This window comes from Struthio camelus, chromosome 16, assembly GCF_040807025.1.
Source record: "Struthio camelus isolate bStrCam1 chromosome 16, bStrCam1.hap1, whole genome shotgun sequence".
Taxonomy (NCBI): domain Eukaryota; kingdom Metazoa; phylum Chordata; class Aves; order Struthioniformes; family Struthionidae; genus Struthio; species Struthio camelus.
In genome coordinates, this window is record NC_090957.1 from 17,596,134 (window position 1) to 17,621,672 (window position 25,539).

Genomic DNA, 25,539 nt, shown 5'->3' on the forward strand with positions numbered 1-25,539 from the left:
CTATAAACAGCATATTTACTTGGACCCTCACAAAACTTACAGTATTAGGAAAGAGGATTCACTTGTTCATTTCAGAAACGTGTTTGAGGCAAGGTGCCAATTTAAAATGACCAAAAGCATTATGAACGTTGACATGTCAACGTGTTTCAAAATATGCAAGAATTAGGAGGAAAATTTGTTTCTAAAAAGGGTTAATGGCATGGCACAGAAAGGATCAGATGCTTTGTGACAAAAACACTGTGCCCTGCAATATTTTATTACAATAACTGCTTTAATAAGCAGGTTAGTCCATCACTGATGTTAAAAAATATAGTTTCCTGCTTTTGTCCAATACTTACAGTAGTCCTATTATTTGATATATATTCAAGATATTTACTGCCACTCACGCAGTATATCTAGATCTTAAATTTAATGTCTACTTAAGTCACTGTTCTGCAGTTTAATCCAGGTTTGTGCAGTCACAATACCTCAAAGCCTTAACTTCAAGTATCACTGCTAGGATATGACTAATTCTGATTGCCCACAACTCTTCAGATTTTAAGGTCTTTTACTTGCAATTATTCCATAATAATAGATTTCTAAAACCCTGAATTTGATAGGAACCCTCCCATCCCCAACCAAGCTTCAGCTCCAGCAAAGTACTGGATATTTCTTCAGTACATTGGATCTACACCTATCTCTAGCTGTTAATTTAAAGATACAGAATTCAAAATATCTGCAGGCTTGGTCTTTAAATAAAGCACATGAACAGAGTACTAGATGTAATAGATGACTTTCTTTCCTAATCTAATTACTGACATATTTTTCATTATATTTCTAGTACTTCCTAAACATCTGTTAGATGCAAGGGAAAAATTAGAATGGGAAGAGCAAGAAATATATTCAGTGAATACACAGCACTCTTCTCACTTTCTAAAAAAAAAAAAAAAAAAAAAAAAGAGGAGTTTCTTAAATTTTGTTTTCTGATTCCCACATTGACCCTGGTAGCCCAAACATATTTATTCCTCATAATATGCTGTTCTTTTCCTTTTCAAAGACTTTCAAAACTTCTGAATGAACTCCTGAATCAGCAGAACTTTTAATTTGCATGTATTAAATTAGTCTCTTTCTTCTTGCTATTAAGTTGCAGTTTGACTTTGAGCCTGACCACCAAATAAAGACCACCATTAATTTCTGCTTTTTGACAAACACCGATGTTATGAAGTGACTATATCTTTTCCACTGCAAGTCACATCCTCTACCTAATTTCTGCTGGCTCCACCATAGGATTTAATGACGGCTCTGACCTCTATGGCAGGATTCTCAAATAAAATGAGTTGCCATATTAAAAGTCACAAATGTGCAAAGGAAGAAGATACTCCACAGAATTAAAAATAAACTAACCAAAACCACTCTTGATGTCAAGAACCTACTCCTAAAATTTAAAAATGGCAAAAACACAGTAAAGGAAAAAGAATTATTCTTCCTTTTTCCCCCCGCTTCATGCATACAGTACACTTGTTTCCTATAAAGGATATTATAAACCACGGTAAATACGAAGCAATAAAATAATGACATTCAAGTGACACAAACTTAAATTACCTGGTTTCTTCCTCTACGTTTACCATAATTCCTTCGCACAAGGGCTTTGTAATTCTCATTTTTCTTGGTCAAATAGTAGTACAATACACAGTCAGGAACATTCTGAAGAGAAAAGCAAGAAAAAAAAGTAGTTCTTACTCTTGCAAAAAAATATTTTTAGCTTTTAATCTCATTCAACACTTCAAACTATTCATCCCCAAGACTAAAATAAAAAAACTGTACTGGAATTGTTTGCTCAGTAGGGAAGTGAATTCACACACAGTTATAACTATAAAAACACGCATAAAATTATACAATGTTAAACACAAGGCTTCTGTATTTACAATGTCCTCCAGCTACTTCAGTCTGCGTGCTTTAGCCTATACTAGGCAACTTGCAGGTGTGAAACCTTCTGTTGACCATAACAGCCATAAGTATCCATGAAGCTCTATCATAAATCTGAACAAATCTTAATTCTCAAACACTTTTTACACCAGCTCTGTAAAATCAGCTCTGATTCAGCCAGCAGTAGGATCCCATTGACTTGAAAAGTGCAGGTAAGTTTCCTTAGAGTTAGCACAGTGGCTCAGCAGAGCCAATCGTATCATTATCTAAACAGTGAGATGGTTAAAGCAGCTTACCTGCTTCAGAAAGAAAATAACATCACAACTACATAAAGTGCTATTTCTTTAACTGCTGTCAGAAGTGCCATTTTACTAAGTCTTGTCAGATGTATACATGCACCAATTGTGCTACTGATCAAGTATTATTGCATCCTGTCAAGGCAGTAGCTTTTTCTGGAATTACAAATTTTTTCGAGAAGAAAAAATGTTGCTGGGATAAGTGACTTACATTTGGAAAGTTAGGGATCCCACCCTAGGCTCTAGTTATATTAAAAAAGGTCTTACCTTTCGTTCCAGGTAGGAAGCAATAAGACCAAAGTTCTTGGGATGTTGGACAAACCTTTTATAAATCAGAAATTATTTCAGTTTGACAATATAATTCATGATAAAAGCAGCAAAGCAGTCTTTCAAACAATCTGTTCCATCAGCAAGCCTTTGATTTCCACAACTGAAGTTAGACTAAAAAGGCTAGTTTTCAATTATGCACATTTAAAACTATCTAAACACTTAAAACTAGCTACTTATTATTATAATGAGAAGGTACACCTGCTCTTCTCATTTTAACCATATTAGAAAACGAAGCACTTCAGAGAACTTCCTGTCTAAGGATTAAATGCAAGTGCAGTCTACTCAGCCGAAAAACAAATGCAGAAGTCTAAAACTTTTGCAGTATTTAATTCATCCAACTGAGAATGTTATCAAATATTACTGTATAAAAATGTCAGCACTTCCAATTTAACTGATGTTTACTATGGGCTTAGGTGTTTATCTGTTGTTTGCAATATAATAGAAGTAAGAGATAAGAAAGCCCATTACTTTTCCTTAAAAATCTCTTTCTCATGGTCGGTCCAGACATTCATGAACTGTCTGTCTTTATAAACTTTCATGGGATCCTCCATCAGACCATTCATATTAATAAACTTTACTCGTCTTTGTTCTGCATCAAACATCATGGGAGGAATGACAGAGAGTTGACGCATTTGTTTTTCATTGTTCTGCAGGAAAAGAATAAAGAGAAAGCAAATAATAAGGAAAGTTGCTAACGTTTATAGTTCTTGAATTAAAATAACCCTTCGCATCACCACCACACACGTTTACTGCTGATTTGAAACATCTTTTTGACCATTTCTTAACTCTTCTAGAAGTTTGTTACTATCCCAATGAACATTTACACAATCAACTAAAAGAAAGTGACACATATTATGAAAAATTGAAATAGTCCAGGGCTTTAGAAAGGGAGAGTTTTCACATGCTTCTTAGAGCTGTAATAAAAACTAGATTACAGCAAGTGTGCAAGGAGCACACCAGAAAAACGTAGCAGATATAACCCTTAAAAGAAATGCACGTTAGACCTGTTTCAGGACAAAGTTCACACAGAGTCTCTCAAATCAGCCCAAAACAAACAAAAAAAAAAAACCCACAACTTTGTCTCATCAAAAAAAGCAAACCCTCTAAAAGAGGCCTTTCATCACCTGAAAAAGGATATCGAGTCATTTGTGTGTTTCTATATCAAAGTATAGACAATAGTCTCACCTCCTGCTCAGAAAGTCCATCAATGATTTCAGAAATCTCATGTTCACTTCTAGCAATAGTTGCTGAAAGACCAGCCCCTCTTTGACCAACTCTAAAATTAGGGGAAAAAAGAAACAGCAAAGATAAAGTGAGAAATAGCTATATTTTCAGATTTTGTACACAACAATGACAACCTTCAGAAGTCTTTAAAATAGTGTTGCCTGCCTCCCAAATCAGTTAAGTAGGACTGTTCTCTCTTAAGTAGTCACAGAATACAAACTTAGTTTACATACTGCAATTTTAAATAACTTCCCAGTCTTACAGGTGAAATTGCAAGGCTCAGCAAGGAGAGTGTGCATGAGTCAACAACAAAAGGAGCGTTACCACCGATTCCACTGCAAGCAGTTGTTTTGGAGACATTAATATACTTCTACTAACGTATGAGAAACGTTCATCAGTGGCACAAAATTGTTGTTCTTAATACAACTGACAATGTAAGACAGTCTCCTTGGTTTATTTTTTCATGGACAGAAGTTTGGTCAAGTTACCAATATAGCATAGAGACTCATTTCAACAAAGGAAAAAATTTAACTTTCAAATTGATGAGGAGAGAAATAATTTGGAAGAATTTCAGCTCGTGATCTTTAAACTTCAGAACATCATAATAATATCTTACAGCGTGTGGGTCCTTAACAAGTCATTCAGAGAGAAAAATCTCTGATAAACAGAGAGACAAAATATCTTCAGAGTCTTCTTTTACTCAAGGATTTTACATAAAATGTTACAATTTGCATAAAATCTGACAAAAACCCTTAGCATTTACATGGCAATACCATGACAAGCACAGCTACAGCCAAAGGTCCCATTGCACTAGCTAATGCAAACGTCACAAACAGGGACCCTTCCCAAGTAGCATACAATTATAAACACACGAAATAGTCTTAAAGTAAGTGTTTCTTATAGATAGGAATGCTGTTTCCATTTTAACAGGTTACTTCTCTTCTCTTGATCCACAGAAGCCAGCTCTGGTAGCCTTCATGATATATTGCCAACTATTTGCTTTTCTCATGTTTTCTGAAGTAACAGGATTTAGACAGATGGTTAGAAGAGATAATGAGATAAAATCTTTATTGGGCTTGAACTCTCAAAGGTGTATTAAAGTCATTTCAAAGACAGAGACTTAGATAAACAGATTTGAACACAACTGAATCAAACTTGACCTGATTCTTATTTAAAGCATTACCTACAGTACTGTAGATAAAGTGAATTCTCAAATGGATTGCATTTCATTCATCTTAAAATTCTTTGTACAGTTTGCCTTTAACAAATATCTGATAAATTAAAATAATAGGGACTTAATTGTAGTACCTTATCTATTTCCAAAACCAAAATTAATTGGGATAAAACCTACATGGCAAGTTCAAGAAAAGATCACTGAAGTTGTTAATCAAAAAAAAAAAATCAAGTGATTTTTGACTTTGTAGTCCAATGTATATAGGGATCACGAAACAAAGGACTAACACAGACACCGTGACAGAAAAATATTAAGTATAAATTAGTTTGTAGACCAAAAATGAGCATGCCAATACAAAGCTGATGCTCCAATTATCTTAAGTCCAACTCCACAAAATCCCTTTATGCACCTAAATAACTTCATTCATACAGTCTCACTGAGCATCACAATCTAACTACCCTTAGCCATTTTCATCGCAAACGTGAGTTTTGATGGTAGTTGTAGAGGTGAGGGATGGGGGGGGAACAATTTGGGTATCCATAAAGAAGCTGAAGAAGGCAAACTGATGAGGCTAGCATTGCTGACAAAGCTGTCAGTAAGGGACAGAAAAGGCTGAGATGTAAGATAGTAGATAGACAAGAAGGACAGTTATGAAGGTCCTTAGGATGTGAAGTGAAACTTGAGGTCAGTGCCATAAAACGCAGTAAACAACGTACTCAGTTACAGAGTCAAGGAAGACTTTATTTTGTACTATATGATACACTAATACTCTTTTTCAGGAATAAGGTGATGAACGTAAAACTTACTGCTAAGCTGAACTGCTTTTGCTAGAAATAATTGTTAAAATTAAGTCGCAAGAATTATTTTAAAGGAATATTAGAAATACATAGCAATACCTTTGAAATCGTTCTTGCTGCTCTCTTTGCTTCCGGATTTCTGGAAATTGTTTTTCATAGTACTCTCTTGTTTTGCTCTCCTTAGCTTTCCTGCGTGGATTATTTTCTATCCTGTCTACTTTTTTCTCCCATGCCTCCATCAGTTGATCATAACGTTGACAGATTTTCTGTTCCTGTTGAATTCCAAAAGTACACCTTGAGTTAAACACAAATACACTAAGTGATCAGTATACATAACAGAAGCAGGCTTTGAGGATGAATACACAGATTTTCCTGCTCTAATGGCTTTTAATTTTGATGATGACATAAATCCACCTAAGTTTCAACTATTTCACACTTAATTCTTTTCTTGACACATCACAGTGGTATTCGGTTAATTATTACTGCTGTCTTCCAAAAATCTCACATTTTCTGGTAACAGGCTTTATCTATGCTTTTACTTAACAGGATGGGACCGGAATAATTGTAACATGCCCCAACCTCAGTATTCAGGAGCTATTTCTACGAAAAAAAGACTAGAACCTTAAGAAGAAACTATTTCATTATGTTGTCATGGTGAATCTTCAAATTTGATAGTTAACCTGCTTTGCTTAATAATGAAACGCTCTTTCAGACCTTTTTGATTTTGTATGCCACTTGTTACAATAGCATGTAAGAGAAAGCACTAAGTCAGTTAACACCGGTAATTAGCATACACGCATTTGATTAAAAATGCTGTCAGACTTCAGAACTGGAGATCTGTCCCACTTTCTTTCATATACTATAGCTATTACACAAGGAAAGAAGCTCAAAGAGAGGCCAGGCATGATAGACCCAGCGAAAGTCCTTAACTCTTCCATTCATACTCTTAAGAAAAAAAGAAAGAAGCAGAAAAAAAAAAAAGCTGCATTTTATTTCCCAAGAAATAAGCTAATGGAATTTTAGTTTAAGAACTTTATTTTTCTAATCAATTGGATTAACATAATACATTTGGGAATGTAAGTCAAGGATACATACAGAAAACCAACAATGAGCTCTTTTTTACAAAAACATGGTAGCATTACCCGTTGTTTTCTTGCATGATTTCTTCTTTTAAAAAATAGTATTAGCTTTTTCCTCATCACCTGGTTTCTGGAAAACAAAAATTGGGAAAAATGTGAACTGCACAACAAGATTCAAGAACTTCAAAGCTACAGAAAAAAAAACGTATGGACTCTAGATGCCAGATGCTTATTATTATACACATTTTCAGCTGGAAAATGGAGAGAAAATTCCTAATGGAACAGTCATTAAACTAATACTGTATTTTATCCGAGCAAGAATATTCTTGAAGATGGCTGGAATAAGCAAGAGAGAGACAAAAGTTTCCATCTGCTTCTACTAGGTATTCTTCCTCCCTGCTAGAGGGATAATATGCTAAAATGACTGTAAGCCTTATCGAGCTTAAAATAACTTGAAATTTTTTTTAAAAAATAACCTAAAAATAGGGTTTATGACTTGTTTTTAAGTTATGCTGAAAAGTTACTCTTTCCCTTTGCCGTCAGTATACATAGTTCATGTCTTGCAGCATTGTTCTCTATAAAAATTTGAAGATTACATGGACTGGAAGTTTTTAAATAAGGTTAGAGTATATATACAGGTCATATTTTGAAATAACAGCAATTAGAGAACATAAAATTGGTTTTAGAACAGTGAATGTTTAAGTCTAAACACCTTAAATGGCAAGATATTAAGCACTTACGTTTTGATGTTTTCATGGTAGACCTTTGTGTCTGATGGTTGGTTGTAAAGTGGCTACAATTTTGGATTAAAAAAATACATTTAGTACTTTTCAATGCATATAGTTCTAAAAGTATATGGAATAAGTTTAATAATATTAAAATATTATGCCAACAGTGTACTTAGCCTGTGAGACACAGCAATCTGAGTTTTAGATAAAGTAAAAAGTTTTAAATACTGAACACTTGAAGGAAAGATTTCATTACTTAAAAACAGACCTTCTTATGTATCTAACCAAATGTTAGATTTTTTCTTATTTCAAATCTGTTCTTTCTCAGATAGAGTCAGATTTATTTTAAAAGTTAGACTAAAACAACCAATTAGATCACTCAAGCTCTAATTATCAGCGCGTTTAAAGACATGCTAACATATTTACGAAAATAAGGCTCCACAAGCTTAATTGCATTCTTCGGTGTTCTGCAGTATCACAGAGGAATGTAGAAATGAATGCATCTTTTATTTGAAAGATGCTTTTTAAATGCATTGTTTGTAACAGAGGGATAGAAGAACATTGCACATATATTGAATCTACACTCTCTCATGTCTAGCTACACTACCAGATCCCACTGCTTAATACTTGAGATATTCAAACTCCTCTTAAGTTCAGAAATAGATAGGCACAGGAGCTCAAAAGTAATATAAATAGGAAAGGGGGGGGGGGGAAGTTTCCCACCCTCAAGCAAAAAGATTAAGTTCCTATATAATGTTCTTTTATACATTATCGTCCAACTACATCTGTTTACCACAACAGAATTACAGATGTGGAAAAGCAACACTGGCAACAGCGAAAATAAAACAAAGTAAAAACTTACCAGTTCAACTTTTGGACCAAGACCTTCAAAAATCTTGTGAGCTTCTTCTGCTTTTTTCTGTAAATTAGATTTGTTTTGCATGAAATCAGTTGGAGTTAGTGAGTCCAAAGTAGACTTGAAATCTTTCACTTAGGCCAGCTGCTAAACCCCTGCATGACCATATATGTCCTTCTTAACCTATTTCTGCAATATTGCCCTGCAAATCAAGAAACCTGTACCTGAACTTTGCAGTTACTACTTCGATCTCCATGTATTTAAGTTGAGAGATAGTATAAGCAGGACTTGACCTTCTCCATGTTTCAAAAAGAGCAGGCATTAAAAAGTAACACTGCAAATAATTAAGAGGAAGACAGGTATCCAATACTATGGAGTGCTTTGAAAAATGGAATTGAGACATGAAAATTCTCTGATCACAAAGTCTGGGAGCATGAATCAATGTGCCCATACACATACAAAGGACAATGTCAAAGGTCCTCCTTCCCCCACACTAGGCGAAGACCTCAAAGTAATTCTGACCCTAACGGATGTAGCACTGGATAAGCTGGCTGGCTTTCACAAGTTCATTTCAAGCCTATATAATCTTCCAAAGCCCTTTGTCAGCAGACAAGGCTATCTGAGATGATCCAGTACACTAATTTGAATTTGCTTCTTCCCTAACAAAAGTTCTATGTGCTAGCCCTAAGGATATAGATGCCCACAAAGAAAAATACAGGAAAAAAAAAAACCCACAAAGCCATTATTTTTAGAAAGTATTCTGCAAATTCTAACTTCTCTACATGTTATTTCAAACTTGAAAACTGAGAATTTTTTTGGAACTCACAGCTGTACAAAATAATTATATATCAAGGGAATACTATAATATTACCCTGGTAGAATGGTTTGTTTGGTCTCCAAACAATTCAGAACTTAACCCTAGACCTATTACTTCAACCAAATTTTAGCCAACTGAAGTTGAATATTCAAAGGAATTATCCTAAACTGCCAGTTTGAAGATGAAAGCTGCAAAGGGGACTGTCCCCCAGTACAACTGCAGAAAGAGGATTTCAAGAAAAATTCCTGAAATGAAAAAAAAAAAAAAAAAGACAACCCAATCCAGAGGTCTAGGGATGAGAGCCACAGATGTGTTTCCCTAGACTGCTTATAAAAGGATCCTGTGACCAAGGATAAAAGTGTCATGCAAGCGTCTTTCATTTAAAGTAGTAAATGAATATTTAAAGGAGTGGAGTGGAGCAGGTTTGGAGGGCAAGTAATCAATAAAACAACATGAGAAGCAAAAATTGCCCCCAACAAGAGTGAATTAAGACATCACGAATTTTCGCACCTTGGATAAGACTCACAACCACACCCAGTCAACTTAAAAAGCAGGCTTACCCGATTTTCATCGTAAATAATTTGGACAATACTGCGGTGTTTCTGTTCCACTGGAGGAGGGGAGACAGGCCTCTCTGGCTCGGGAGGCTTAGCAGCTTCTTCTTCAAGTTGTTGCTAAGAGACGAGAGAAAGAAAATCAGCCATCCGCACCATGTTACCCTTACCAGTAATTAGTCACCAGAGATAAAACATGCATCTGATCAACAGTTTGCAGTGCCTGTTATTTCTCTTTCTAACTCGCAAGAAATGAATGAAATGGTTTTAATGCCAACAGGGATAACAACAAGACTATTTTTGCATGATCAGTAAACCAAATATCCTATTTACAAGAATCACCTGCATTGAATCAGACTTGTTTAAATGTTTGACGTTTAAAGCCATCACGGCATCGTAATTTATCAATACTTAACTTTCAACAAAAACAGTGAGCTTGGAGAACAGTTACATCAAATTTGCCTTCCCACAGAGGAAGTAATCCACAGGGCTGTTTGTCTACATTGTACATATTTAAGTCCTAATAGCTGCTACATTTTTTTTTTTTATTACTGCTGTCTTATTTTTTAAACAAGGCTACAAAAGTCCTTCTAACAATCCATAGAGTACATCATTCTAAAAATACTTCACATCAGAAATAAATCACTCCACATATATTGAAGTTCCAAGATTACCACATCAAGCAAGCAAAAAATCTTGTATTTATTTACCTAGCTATTATACTGCTGTGATTTGCTTTCACATCAAAAAAAAAAAATCTATTTCAGTGACAGCTCCATTTCTGAATTGTAAATACACTTCACTCATGCCAGCAACAAACATATAATAAGGAATCTTTGATGCAAGGGATCCATCCTGTCTTACGATACTAGCTGGGATTTGCTATATTGCCACGAAAGAATTCGTGATCTAAAATTTTTGCAGATTGCCATAATAAACATTTATTGAAAGCAACAGCAACTCAATTTTGTAATTTGTTGAAAACAAATCACAGTACACATGTGCAAAAATAAACTTTCACAGAAGATATGCATAATCAAAAGTACTTGCTGTTTTGGTGGAAAAGTGAATAGGCAAACAAAAACAAACAAACAACAACAACAAAAATCAAGCATCATTAACACATACCCAGGTAGTTAAGAGGGTTTTTTTTTTTTTCCTATAGGCTATTACAATTCAGAAGTAATCAAATGCTCCAAACTACAAAAAGTTACTACTTTTGCAGTCCAGGTGGCTGTTTATTTGTTATCCTAGACCTACAGGTTAACAAATCCCATAGTGTAATTCTTATTTCCTACAGAGTTCCCACCAGTGAATCTTAAACCTGGCACCACTTTTACTCAGGTCTTTGAAAGTCAGACCAGAAGAAGGGGGCCAGGACTTTATTTTTGTATAAACAGCCAATGAATAACAGATGCCTAGGTTGAAAGGTGGGTTTAGTTAGCCACAGCAGCTATTGGGAAGGCAACAACTACTGCCAACCTTTGCTTACATTGGCTGAAGTGCAGTTAGTTCTTGGAGGCAAAGCACAGCCAGGACAGTACTTAAAAAAAAAAAAAAAAAAAAAAAAAAAAAAAAAAAGAGTGTATTTCCCCTTTTAGTCCTCCACTCTCTCTGCTTACTCTCACCCCTCCTACTAACACTTTCCTCAAAGATGTCCTTAACTCCACATGCTACCATCTCTTCCCCTTGTGAAAGCAGATGATCCGGGGCCTTTTGTTCAAACTCTGGTTTGGGAGATACAAGGGATTCTCCACTTGCATCAACTGTGAAAGAGGAAAGATGATAGCCTTTCCTCCCCCAGTAGTCATCTTCCATGTTGAAACTATAGTAATCACATTGCCCTTGTTTTACTAGTCGTCTAATAAAAGTTTAAAATATAACTCCATCTCCTTCTGCTGTTTCTAGGTGGCCTTCTCATATTTTCAGAAATATTTAAGACTAGATTGTGTCCAGTCTATTTAAACATTTTAACATAATGGTATACCTAAACTGCGTAACTTGGTCATTTAGCTTGTTATGAAAAAATTCACCACCACCACCACTGAAGTTTTTCCACACCTTTTTCCCCAGCAGATAACATTAGTATCTGCTAAGCTTACTTGCTTTTTCTTCAGTTTAAGGATTTGCTGTTCAACTTTCGCAATTTCACGATCTACACGGTCCATGCTCTGTATCAATTCTTCCTTTGATAGCTTTGAAGGTGAAGCATTCTGGTCCTCCCCACAAGGTTGACCAGAAATTGGAGAAGGTGGTCCCTCATGCTTTCCTCCAAAAGCTGGGTCCTTTCATAAAAGAAGAAATTGAGTGAAGTAAGTCACATTGATAACATGTGAAAGAGTGTTCAGTAATCAAACTGGTATGCATCCACACATGAATTAGTAAGAATTTCCAGCTATCTGTAACTTAGCTAGTTCTTTAACAGAGATAAAATTTAAGATTTCGGGTTTTGTATATTTCATATATTTTAGAATTAAGTGATAGCCCATTTACAATAGTCTAAATTCAAAGTCCAGCTTTATAAATAATTAGCAGCACATTTCAGTATTTTCTTTGAAACCAAAATAAGATCAAAATGTCTCCCTTTTAAAAACACATCTTCATAACCATAAATAGTAACTTTCATTTCTAAAGGGAGAGTTACTTTAGAGCCATTCCTCAATCCTCTGCACATATATTGATGATGATATTCTTGAACATAACCATGACTAGCCTGATAAAGTATATCTGGAGTTATTTGTATGTAATAGGTGGTTATAAATGTTTAGTTCTCTCGGAATGATGACTGGTTTCCTGCATAAACTCAGAGAGGACAGGTCACTACTCATTTGAGTTTGTTTTTCATCAGGCTTTGTCGTCTGTTTCCAAATAACATGTTTCAACACGTTCCATGTTCTAATATTGTTGTACCTTGTCTTTGTTTATGTCCTTATACCTTTATGCTATACCACTCCCCAGCTGGCAAATACTAGCTTGGTATATACATCCCCCATTCAAGCCAGCTTCAGTGAAAGATGAATCTGAATTCTGCTTCTCCTTAAGATAACACTGGGCTGTATTTCTAAATTGAGACAGTAGATTTCTATATGTAGTGCCTGGATAAAAATTCAGTTACACGCAAACAAGGTAACATTGCATGCATTTGTGTAGCATCTCCAGCCCACTTTGATCTTATCTTTGCTACGCAGCAGAGCAAGTTATAAAGTAAAATCATGTTAGCATGTGATTTCTTAATCTCATACATAGTTTATTCAGCTGACAAAAGGAATCGTAAGTACAAAGCAAGACAAGTATTCTACTTTAAAAGTCCGGTGCCCGTTAGCTTTTGAAGCCACATGGCAGTTTTCTTCTTCAGCAATCTGAATCTGAAAAATTTAATACACACCTTCAGTAGTCATGCCTCCTCCCACCTTGGGAGAGGGTGCATGTGTAAGAAGTTCACATATTTAAGTGGACATTTGTCCACTCTACACAAATTGCACTCAACAAAATTCAGTATTTACAACAGAGAATATCCACACTAAACTACATTGCTTGAGATTTACCCCAAATAAGACAGTAACAGGTGTAATTAACGTAATCTCTGTATGTAAACAGAGATATTTCAGATACTTTAAAAAGGGAGGGGGGAAGGGAGTATCATGATCGTTCACTAGAGAAGAAAAAAAACAAAAACAAACAGAAAACTTGCACTCATTTCCCAGAAGTTTTGAACTGAAAAGCAGACATATTTCATGCGCTATAGCATCATCATTTTGCAGTTGATGTTTAAACAACTTAAGAGCATAGTGGCAACTCAGAGCTCCAGCTGCTAGTTCAGTCTTCTTCTCTAGCTAGCACAGAACAGGACTTCCACTTTACTGTGGTTAAGCTGTCAGATTTCTCTTCTTGTTTTTTTTTTTGTTTGTAAAAAAGTAACATGACAACAGTTTCTGAAAGTCTGCAGAATTCCATTTCTGGGATTAAAGAATAAACCCAAACAATTAAAAAAATATAATAATCATCCCAACTGAAAAAATTGATTAGTTGACCACAACATATGAAGTTACACCTTCAGTATTGCAATAGAAAATTTCTTTACCTTCTTAATATCTGCAGATCTCAACCCTTCCTGCAGAGGATGTACTACAGGCAAGACAGTAGCTGCACTGACACGCTGAAAATGGGAATCAGAAACTTGCTCAAGACGTGGTCGCTTAGATTCCAGTGAATCATGATCTGTCTGAGATGGACCCGGATGAAATTGCTGTTCATATCCAGTTCTCCTTTCCTGAGGCCTTATACACAGAAGAGAGAAATTATTAAAATACACACTTTAAATACAAGAAAAATATTTTGTGAACCTCTACCCTTTCAAATTCCACAGGAAACACAATTTTGCAAATCTTCTTCTAAACGGTACGGCAGGCAAGTGTTTTGAAGTGTGATCTTCAAAAATACAATAGATAAAATACATTGAAAAGTAGAAAGTTAACTTGACTCTTAAAGGACACTGTTAAATGGATGCCTATCATTCCAAAACCTTAAAGAAACTTATTATTGCTGCTTTGATTCAAACAACACATCAAAAAAAAAAATCCATGAGGTACAGTACTACATTCCACAGAACACAGAAGACAACAATACCTCACTTATTTCATGTCTGCAGTCAAACTTTAAATATACATAGAATGCTTGAAATGAGACATGAGTTTATTTGGAACTTGATCTACGCTCAAATGACACTGTATAACAGAAACTGTCAATGTTCCCATCTATGAGTCTCCCCCTTCTCATAAAAAAGGGGAACCACAGCCTCAGTAGCTTCTTTAGAGTGCAACGCACAAGATGGCCATAGAACAACCTTATATACTTCAACATCTTCTTATGAAGCATCACTGAAAAGATGACCTTGGTTTATCATATTTTGTCAGGATTAGTGAATAGGCTTTTACAATCTTACAAGGCAGGAAGGGAACTCACTTCTGCTACAAACTAAAGTTTTGAGACCATCTAAAACTACTCTGTTCCTCAGCACTAAAACAGAACATTACTGGCATTTTGGTGATGAAATGTGACTCAATACGCAAGCCCCAGATTTCAATATCACGAAGTTATTTCTGGGAATATTCTAACAAGCTTTTAAGCTAGACCACTATTTACATAACATTCATCACGGGCGTATGTTCAGAGTCAGATACCTCAGACATATGGCCAGAATAAACTGCTATCACTAATACAGCATATGAAGTTACTTCAAGTAGATTTACTACTATTTACTACAAGTCCAAGAAAGAAGGTTGTTGCAAACATTAAGACTTGATTAGGTGTGTGCATCACAACACAGTAATACACCAATACGACAAAGAATCAAGGTGCACAAATCATTGCCTGTATTTAGGGATGAGGTTTATTCCTACTAATTTATTATAATCCAGTTAATCTTACTATGATCTGTAATGGATTTTTAATTTCTAACTCTGGTTTCAACATACATCCAATTTTCTTTAGATATATAGTCAAGTGAATCTTTAATAAGGGCTAAAATTCTTCTTGAACCTATCAGCCTTACAGTAACATTAATGTACATTTGAATATTCATCAATATCCACTGTAAAGCAACCTATTATACTGAGAAGTAAGACATTACCAATCAGATACTAAATTACAACACCACATGACTAGTTGCAGTTGCCCACTATGTGTGTCCTCAATTAACCTACTGGACACAGACCAGTTGCACGTATTTCCACAGAGGCAGGAATGGTATAACAGACCGACAAAAACAATATTTATAACAAACGATTAAAAAATTGTCAGGTGTCTTGCCACAAGGCTAAATAGTATGATCTAGTCCTCTATGCTCAGAAGTCATACTTTGTGCCACGTTTAAGCGCTTTACACTTATTACAACTGAAATACCCAGTTAGCTCTGCTGTTTCCTACCTACCTAGCCATGCAGATACCATCTGTTGAATACACAAGTCTAAATTTTTTCCCAGGGTAATCTAGGAAATATGACAGATAATACGCACACTGTAATGTTTCTTGCACTTGTCGCTTCTACTCAGTTAGATGAAATTATCCAAAGATACAAACATTACACACTTTTAGCCTAAATAATATTAACATTAGTTTGCAATATGCACTTGTACTCTCAGAAGCTTGCTGACATAGTTGTTAGGAGAGGTGGGGGGAAAAGTGAAGCAGTCTGTCACCTCCTGCCTCTGAAACAAACATATTAGTTAAGCCAAAGGGACTGAGGAATTATGCAACAGATTTAAAACCAGGCAGTTCTTCAACACTTCCAAACACAGGAGACCAATACAGTTAAAAAAACAAAGCAACATGGTTAATAAAGTCAAGTACTTAGCAAAAAACTGTGGAACTCAAAAGCCTTTCTATTTACAAGTTAAAATTAACTTTGTAGAAAGCATAGACTCACAGAAGATTCCTCTTAACATATTTCAAAAATAGCAGCCTCACCTGTCAGAGCCTGGGTGAAATTCAGAAAGCAAGGAAGGCCGTCGCCGAAGTTGCTGCTGCTGTTGCTGCTGCTGCTGCTGCAAGAGTTGAGTTGCCTGACTGACCTCCAGGTGAGACGAACGATAATCGGGAACTGCAAACTCCTAAACAAAACATAGTTCTGATGTCAACAAGAACAAAACAGCAGAAGACCGGATCAAAAATGCTTAGTCTCATGGAATCATTATTTCTCAGTATATTTAAAAAAAGATCTGGACCAGATCACCAAAGCCTTGCTCTGGCCCAAACGCCAAGTTTATAAATAGCGGTTCTACGTTTCAAACGAATTTTAAAGAGCGTAAATATTTATCCTCACTAGGAATTCCACCTAACATATTAGCAAATTCATAAGGTGGCATCATTAGATATCTAAAATAATATCCTTTAAAATTAATTTTGCACTCCCAAGTCCAAAGTGGTAAAATTTGAATATGTTTCTGTAACCCTCACGGCAGTTTCCTCTGTTAACATCTCAAGACGTTTTTATATCAGACACGATAATTAGCACTAAAGGAAAGTTAGATAAGATGAATTTCTTGACCAGTGTAATTTACAAAGTGAAGTACAAGACAACTTATTTGCATATACAAGTCTTTGGCTACTGTTTTTAAAAAGATACACAGCTGGCCTTAATTGATGACAAGCTCTACAAGACATGCAATAGGTCATTATCCAGAAGTTTTATAGTTTTCACAACCTATTTAAAAATACAGAGGAGGCCAAAAAGTTCCAATTCTTAAATTTCCTTTCACAACCATGCAAGTAGAACAAAACAGATCCACCATATCTGTAGCAGGAGCAGAATTTCATTAAAATATGGGAAACCCGAGCTGTTCCTAAAGCCAACAGCCAGTCCTTCACAGCCTACCACGCCACACGGGGCGCCTGATGGCAGAACAAATGCTCGGCAGAAACGACCAGGCATAAGATTCTTAGAAATCCACTCTCCTAATCCTGGCTAGCAGAACACTAGTAGCTGGAAGCACTCATAAAGCTGCTTCAGCAAACATTCAGGGTGAGATACAAGTTTTTACATTTCAGATTCACGTTCTCTACTTTGCACACAGATTTTACCAAGCGCTACGTCAGCATATCCAGAACCTAGCCCAATACTGCTCGCATAAAGGAAGGAAAGATGACTAAGGGTTTACCTCTTTCCCTCCTGGAAAGCTCCCTAGCCTAATGGGAGACTAATTCCCCCATCCAAATCCAGTGCCAATAAGCATCCCAAGAGTCCAGTCCCTCAAAGGATTTGAACCATTACACCCAGAACACTGTTTTCATATTAAATGTATACTAATTGTGGACAGGTTATTTGCATGTTCTAGGAAAATTATTGTTATCAATATATGTGGATCCAATCAAATCTACATTGTCCAGATTTAGTACAATGATTAAACATTAATTAATGCAAAACTAAAAGAATTATGAACTATTGAATTAATTCTAGCTAGAGGAAACTGGTGCTAAAACAGGAGGCTTATATTAGTTCCCTATGAAAAAAATACAGAATTATAAAACTCAGTTGGCTCTGTCATAAGCCAACTCAAAGAACAGATACAGATTTAAACTTGAAAAAAAGAAATCTAATGCTTTCAGCAAAAAAAATTAAAAAGAAGAAAAAGAGGAGGCCCAAACCCATAACTGTTTTCCTAAACAACACTGGCAGCAGTTCTGCTCAATAGGCACATTTCCTTTGTCATTTTGGACTTCTTAGCACTTATTTACATTTCAGTTTTCAACATTAAAAATAAAAGTAGAGGAAGGATCAAAAAGATTCAGCCTACCCAGGAGATAAGATTATCAACATACACTCTTCAAGACAGGCCAATTTCTAAAGCATTTTGCCAGTTTCAATAGATTTCCAAGTGTTAAATAATAGGAAATACTGCAAAGCTGATAAGCTATATGGTTTTACTTAGGGTACCTTCACAACCCTATAGAGCATTTTTTAAATAATAGTCTAAGAAAAAAAAAAACAGGAAAAGAATTTAGAAAGCCAAAAGTCACAGTCAGCGATAGTCAGGGATTTTAGTAATTTTAAGCTACTGCATTGCAGGAAAGGATAATTCAATAGGCAATTATATCTTTTCAATTCCATACTTCAGAAGAACCAGGGAACACTGTACTGCTACAGATAATGCTTTCCAGAAGCTACATCACAGTCAGACCCTCACATTCAAACACACAATATGCTTCAATAAATAGACACATCAACCTTAGTGCAAGAGCCATACTCAAAGGGTATAAAGAACATTGTTACAAAGATTTCCCCAGTCACTTTTACCTGGGCATATTGCTCTGCAACTGCACTTTTTTCAAATATGCATGACTTGCATTAAATTGTTAAAAACTTCCATGTGGCACAGAAAATATCTCAATTATTCCTGCTAAATCTGTAACCCTCATGACTTCTTACCTGCTGGTGTCGGGTGCTAGGGAAGGTGTACTGGACAGAGTGAGTAGGATAACGACTCTGTTCTGTGCTGAATGCTCCTTGGTTAGGAGGGTAGCCCGAACTTGACATTATCAGAGAAGAAGTCTTCACAAAGCTGTGAGATCAAGACCAGCAAGCAATCATGTTTCTAGGAAACCGCCTAAAGGAAAAAAGATCACTGATAAGCACTGAAGTACCAGATGTACTCACAATACATTACAGCCATAGTCACCTAAGCAAAACAACCATTACCAGTAAAAGCTTTTTCCTAATGTATTTATTTAATAGGTTACTCTAGTCTGAAACATGTTAACAGGTCTTAAATGGGCTCAAAAATAGACATGTCAGCATTGTCTACACAAAGATTTGAGGATTATATTGTCAGAATACATCATTTTGCCAGTTACCAGTTGAATTAGGAGGATTTTAAAAGAAAAGTAGGTCACTTAAATAGATGTTGAGGAGGTTATAATAGTCTGTAGATGGACATACAATTTACGGTAAATTTCTTTAGCACAACATGAAAGAACAAAGTTCACTTTCATTTCTTCTATGGTGTTTTTGGATTCTATGAATTGTTTTGTACTTTCATATTCAGGCAGTCTTAGGGTTGCTTGACTCAATACCCACCTACAGCTCATTAAACCAGGATGCATTAGTCAGGCCTGAAAACATTACTACCATCTAACAGGAGCCTGACAAAAGTAGTTCTTAGTAGAAAAGGCAGTCACAGACAAAAGATACTATTTCCATTGACAGCACAGTTTGTCTCATATGGGATGCCAGCAATCAAATACACTATAAAGCCTTAAAACATTCTGCTTAGTTGACATTTGATGCCTACTTTGCCCTATTGTATTCCCAGCTGCAGATTAACAGTGGGCACTGAAACGTACACTGATCTGGGAGAAGTTTTTAAATACTGAAAAGTTCCAGACAACTTCACTAACAAAGTCCAAGCATCTAAGGAGCTTTATATAGTTTCAGCTGCCAACACTATCTGCTGAAGATCAAAAGACACTGACTAAACATTGTGCCCATTGGTGCTTTCAACACTTTGTTGTACAGGTGAACTATGGCTCTAATGAAAAGAGCGGGATTTTTTTTCTTCATAACAAGATATTTATCTCAGAGTTCAGAAGAAGTAATTCTTGGAGCTTATGTTTTAAAGACAAAACTTCATCAGACCTACAGCAAATTCCCAACCTCTGGTCCAGAGCCTAGCAGACATCTCAGACCTTTGAATAAAGTAACTGCTGATCCATGACTAGTTGGTTTCATTTCCAAGTGCATTAACCTGCAGCCTTTCACAAACATCACATGTCAAGTTTTACTTCTGAACTGCATTTTCCATTAACAGTCAGTAGATAAAGTTAGATTGGAAAAGCCTTGGACACAGCAAACTATAAAAATAGATTTTAGTTTATCTGACACATTTTATCATCCCTCTTCCAGCTGTTTTCTTTTCTCACCTCTCTCTGAAATAGAAAACTTTATCATTTGGGACTATCAGAATTAGAACAGGGAGACAAATTTAGATTTACCTATGAAATTCAATTTTTACTTACGAAAAATTATGGAAAAATTGCACCTGCTTTTTCAAAGCAATACTACTAAACTCCAGCTGTGTGTTTTACAGGACCTATATACCAACTATAGCATCTATAATTCATATCCAAGTGACAAGTTCTAACATAAAGAATTCTTCAAGATTAACATTTATTACACTACATCCTTCATTTATACTACATTCATTAGAATACATCTTTACAAACTACACAGCCACCTAATAGGTCTGAGTCATACATAGGTACTCCATTTAATCAAGTAACAGTGCCAGAAAGCAAGCAGAGTTTTAGCTAACATACATCGTGCTAGTTGCAAGCCATTCTACCTGAATGGTCAAACGTATTCCAAGCAGTATGCAGAAGCCCTTTGTTTTCCCCCCCCCCCCTCACAACTTTCACGCAAGTCTATGTAAAACTATGACATATAGCTGTTAGCTCAATCAACTGTTTACTAATGCACTAACCACTCCCATCACAGGCTGATCAACGTTTTATGATCAAATGAACAACTGGCTGCATGGTAGAAGGATGGGCAAGTAATTTTAGTTTAACTAAGTACAAATCTTAGTTTCATGAATTGCTTATGCTGTAACTTGTGCTGTCTCAGCAGCTTTGTATGTTCATGCACATTAAGTATGTGGGAGACAATTAACTGGATTTTATATAGTATTTACATTCGATAGGCCTGAAAAGCTTCAATCAGGAATAAAAACCATCCATACTGGATCAGATCAAAGTTCCTTTAGCTAAATATGATGTGAATGACAACAGCCAGTAGCAGACATGTAGCAAAAAGTATAAAAAAGGAGGTACGCACATATCAGTATTTCACCCCCATACACTCACCAACCTTCTAGCAACTCATGGCTCAGGGACTCCCTGAGCCAGAGGAGGAAGCCCTTCTGCTTAACAGCTCTTAATGGATGTTTCTTCCACTGGTTTTGTTCAGCTGTTTTCTGAACCAGTATGAACTCTCAGCATTCACAGCTTCTTGTTGCAAGAACTTCTACAGATTAGTGGTACTTCACATGAGAAACCACCTGCTTTTGTTCACTCTGAACCTGCTAACTTTATTTGAGGTACTTAGTTTTTGTATTGGAAGAGACCAAACATCTATTTCCTATTATTTTTCCATTCCACATGTGATTCGGTAGACCTCTATCATACCCCTTTGGTCATATCTTTTCTACGTTGAAGAATCCTAGTCTACTCAGTTGTTCCCTCTCAACCATTTCTAAACCTCCTCTAGTTCTGTGACACCCATTCTGAGGCAAAGGGAGTCAGAAATGTACACCGTATTGTGGGAAAGTCTCAATAAATACTCACCCTGTTCTTATTCTCTTCCCCAGACATATGTGGGCCACAGTCAGGCAGATCTGAGGAACCAAATGCAGCACAAAGGATCAGGGGAGCAGGCACTTAAAAATAACATAAGTGCAGGGCAACCAACGCATGATTCAAGGTCCTGTCAAGTTACATCTTCTCCTTGTTTTCTCAATGTTCAGTCAAACCAGCAAGTTGATCATTAACCTGGGTGCTGAAAGTTGAATCCACACACACTTTGTATGATGCTACAAAGGCTATTTCTCCATTCTCAAGAGCTTTAGCGTACAGATTGTCAGGTTTGTCCTGACAAGGCTAGTCAACAAACAGCCTTGGAATCTTTATTGTTGCAAGAACCTTGCACATCCACCTACAGCCAGCACATCATACATGTCCCCACTGGAAATGACCCCAGACACTGGAGGCGCACACACCTGAGAGCCCACTGCATATCTGAGGAATAAGTTCTACCCAGGGACAGGGAAAGACAGAGGAAGTAAACCAGGTCATTTGAAATATCACCTGAACTCTTTTACACAAGCTCCAATCTTAATATTTCTGTATATACTTGTACCTTTGCCATAAGTATTAGCAGTTCACAACTTATTAAAAAGCAATTTAAGTCCTTAAAGTTTGACTAGAAAACACCCTTAAGCCCTAAGTGCCCTGACTTTTTGTTTCTAGATACTCCATGACAGCTTTGGCAACCCAAGAATTGTATCACTGCGGATCACCAACACAGATATGTTGAAATATGTAAATGATATAATCCACAAAATAACTATAGACCCTTAATTCCCTATGATTATGTTCTAGAATAACTAAATCCTAGTGCACTAACAATAGTGATAAATATTAAATTTTAGATTAACAAAATCCCTTTTCAAAGCAGGTAAACAACAAAGGAAGTGATCAACAAAGAACGTAGGTGCACAGGTATATTTCTTGCATCTTTGTGGAACACTGCTCGAGAACACCAATGAGAAGTTCTGACTCTCCCTCTCTCTCCATATTCAGTTTTAGAAGCAGAAAGACTGGGGGGGAGGGGGGGACACTGTGTGTGCATGCACACACAGAAGTGAAAATCCTTGAATATCCTTCACCCATCCATCAATGATGACTCAAACCTGGCAACTCAAAACCTGGAAGTTTTACATAATGTGCATGAAAAGATTCAGTCTTTCAGGCTTTTCTACTGAGAACTACAAGTATTATCATGTTGGTAGCACCATAACTGAAAAAGTGAAACAAAGAAAAGATGCCAACAGCAGAGTGCAATAGAAACAGCATTAGAGTTTATAATCAGAGTCCATAAGAGAGGTAGAAAACAAAGAGAGGAAAAGAGAAAGATGAAGAGCTATCAGTGGTGGCGGTGTGGGTTTTTTTCCCAAGAGGGAATTGACAAGATGGAAGGAAGAGATAAGAGCAGTACCAGTAGAGGAAAATACGTGGTTACATATTGACAATAAGGAGGTTGAAGAAAAAAAGGAGATGGATACTAAAGGATGAGGAAGGTTCTGCAGAAGACCTTATTTCTTTCAAGACAAAAAAATGACATTGCAGTAAAACAACAGTGAAGTACAACATTCCCTTCCAGTAAGCCTCTCATTCTTGTTACAGACATTTTTATGTGCCTGCACACTCTCGTAATTTAACCTCTCTACATCAGATGGAGACCCCATCTGATCTCCCAGTCTCTCTTAGTATGAGCATGCTTACATTCTCTGCCATATTACAAGACAAAAAAAAAGTTTTTGTCATATTAGCCTATAGAATTACCATCGATATTCTGCTCAACTCTTTCTGTGCTATTACCTTAATTCTGCAACTGTGGATGCATGTACTTGACTTCAGCTCTTATTTCTCTGCTGACAGTCTATATTTTTTTCTCCAGACCTATGACCTTTCATCTAAAAGCATTTGGCGCTCTCTTCAGCATCTGCTTGCATGTATCTAGCAGATACAGATTATTCTTCATCAACCTATTTCTTGGTCAGTGAAAGCAACATCATCTTCCTGCTGTAACTTTTCTAAGTTCAATATATCCAGCCTATGTTTAAATATGGCAGTCTTTCTGTATAAAATTGTAACTGTATGTACAGAGTGTAAACAATCTCATCCAGGCTTTCTTTACTTTAGTTACTGCTGTATCCTGCCATGATGAACTTCATCTTGCTCTACTCAAATCCAGTCAGAATCCTCCTTTGAAGCCCATCCCTATTGACTGTCTTTCCCTCTCTGAATCCTTCCATTGGTTGCCTCTTCTTTACCAGATCAGAGACTGTTCATCTTCACTTTCCACACCCCTGACAACTGATGATATATAGTAACAAGAAAGGGGCAGAAAGAAATATCTCTCGTTTTGTACTTCAGGAACTTATCTATTCTTCTGCTGCACTGTCCCAGCTCATACATAAGGGATGGGGAAGCCCAATATTGTCAAATGGATAACATAAGAAGAAAACTACAGGGAAAGTAGGAGTCAAAAAATAAATTAAGTTTAAAGATACCTAGCAGAGAAAAAGCAGTGACAAGAGCAACAGTTTCAGGAACTATGAAGATATGCTCAGTCCTGTATTATTTCTTGGGCAAGGAAGTGATTCAACAGTATTTAAAGGTATGACAATATTTTCCCCTTTGGACAGCTCAAACTACTGAACAGATCCGATTCAAACTTTCCCTTAAAAGCTACCATTTGCATTAAAATTTTTCATACGTGGAGATTTTTAAGTTGCACATAATTTAGAACCAGATTTTATAACAGCAACAGTCACAGCTCTTTCAGATTTGTTTATATGAGGCAATACTAATTTGAACGGTATCTCTTGATCCTCAGATCTCAAAAAGCTTCAGAAAGAAGCAGAAGTAAGCATTATCCTCAGCATATACATGGGAAAATGAGTCACAAAGGTTAAGAAATCTATCAAGGACGACCCAGGAAATAGTCAATGACTGAATTAGAAATAAGACTCAGGTCCCCAAAGCCTCAATTTGTGGATCTGCAGCACTTCAAGCAGGCAAAGCTAACCCTGCCACAGAGAAAGCAGGTCTTCCCTGGGGAAACTGCTGCAGGTTAAAATCCATGACTATTTTTAGCAAGTCAGTTCCCTAAACCTGTTCAATGCACGGCCACACATGTTTACGCCAACATAAGTGAAGGAGTCAAATGGCCAGAAGGACAAAAATCATACACTTACTGTTTGGGGAGCTGCTGTGCTGTTTGCTGGAATATCGTATCTTCTACTCTTACATCCATCTTCTTGGATAAAGACCAGTCTCATGGATAAGTCGCAATTTTTCTTCACATATATGAAACAAGCTAACACTTTTGCATTTAAAGTAATTTTCATGCCACCTTGAAGTACTTAACCAACATCTGCTAATTAAATTTCACATTCTTTTGGGAAGTTTCCTCATCTTGTTTTTGAGCAAACTAAGTGTGATCTGAAGAGTGCAAAGAATTAGATTACAGTCATAGATGGCCTGAATCTGTTTAGGTGGTTGTTTTGTTTTTAAATCAGCAGCCTTAGTAAACTGGGTTCTGATGCAACTAACCTACAGCAGAACAAGGAAGGCTCTTCCTTAACGCAGGCAGTCCTCTACAAGGAGCACGATAAAAGGGTGAAATAAAAGGTTTACACGATTATGCATACAAACACATATGCAACTATCAAAAACTAAGTAAATCAGTCTCAACAGACCAAATACCACAGATCACATTATCATGTCCATCAAGACTGCAGAGAGGTCCCACTGCCAGTAAAGACAAAATTAATTCAGGGATAGTTATTCAAAGCTAACTCTGGCAAGAAAACAGAGAGAGAAGAGATTGTTTCAGTAGTGGTTAGAGAGGCTTTAACCAAGCCATTATATCAACACTTGTGAATAACTTGTACTATGGTTTCACTTCATCAAAAGGTATCAAAGGTACCAGTCTCATGAAAAAA

At 36.3% G+C, this 25,539-nt stretch overlaps 1 protein-coding gene across 8 annotated transcripts in view; it reads right to left on the reverse strand.

The window, feature by feature from the left end:
• NCOR1 (nuclear receptor corepressor 1) overlaps positions 1-25,539 on the reverse strand; it is a 76,942-nt gene that overhangs the window by 42,701 nt on the left and 8,702 nt on the right. For 7 of the 8 annotated variants that reach the window (XM_068910424.1, XM_068910421.1, XM_068910422.1 and 4 more), the window contains exons 2-14: positions 18,684-18,861; positions 16,226-16,368; positions 13,842-14,037; positions 11,863-12,045; positions 9,767-9,880; positions 8,396-8,452; positions 7,546-7,598; positions 6,869-6,935; positions 5,826-5,998; positions 3,717-3,807; positions 3,000-3,178; positions 2,469-2,523; positions 1,582-1,683 (exon numbers count right to left, since the gene is read on the reverse strand). In XM_068910424.1, coding sequence (XP_068766525.1) covers positions 1,582-1,683; positions 2,469-2,523; positions 3,000-3,178; positions 3,717-3,807; positions 5,826-5,998; positions 6,869-6,935; positions 7,546-7,598; positions 8,396-8,452; positions 9,767-9,880; positions 11,863-12,045; positions 13,842-14,037; positions 16,226-16,368; positions 18,684-18,791 — 1,521 coding nt within the window. In that variant the 5' untranslated portion in view covers positions 18,792-18,861. Of the gene's footprint in view, positions 1-1,581; positions 1,684-2,468; positions 2,524-2,999; positions 3,179-3,716; positions 3,808-5,825; positions 5,999-6,868; positions 6,936-7,545; positions 7,599-8,395; positions 8,453-9,766; positions 9,881-11,862; positions 12,046-13,841; positions 14,038-16,225; positions 16,369-18,683; positions 18,862-21,595; positions 21,646-25,539 lie in introns of all 8 variants that reach the window. The other variant, XM_068910419.1, reaches the window with a different exon arrangement.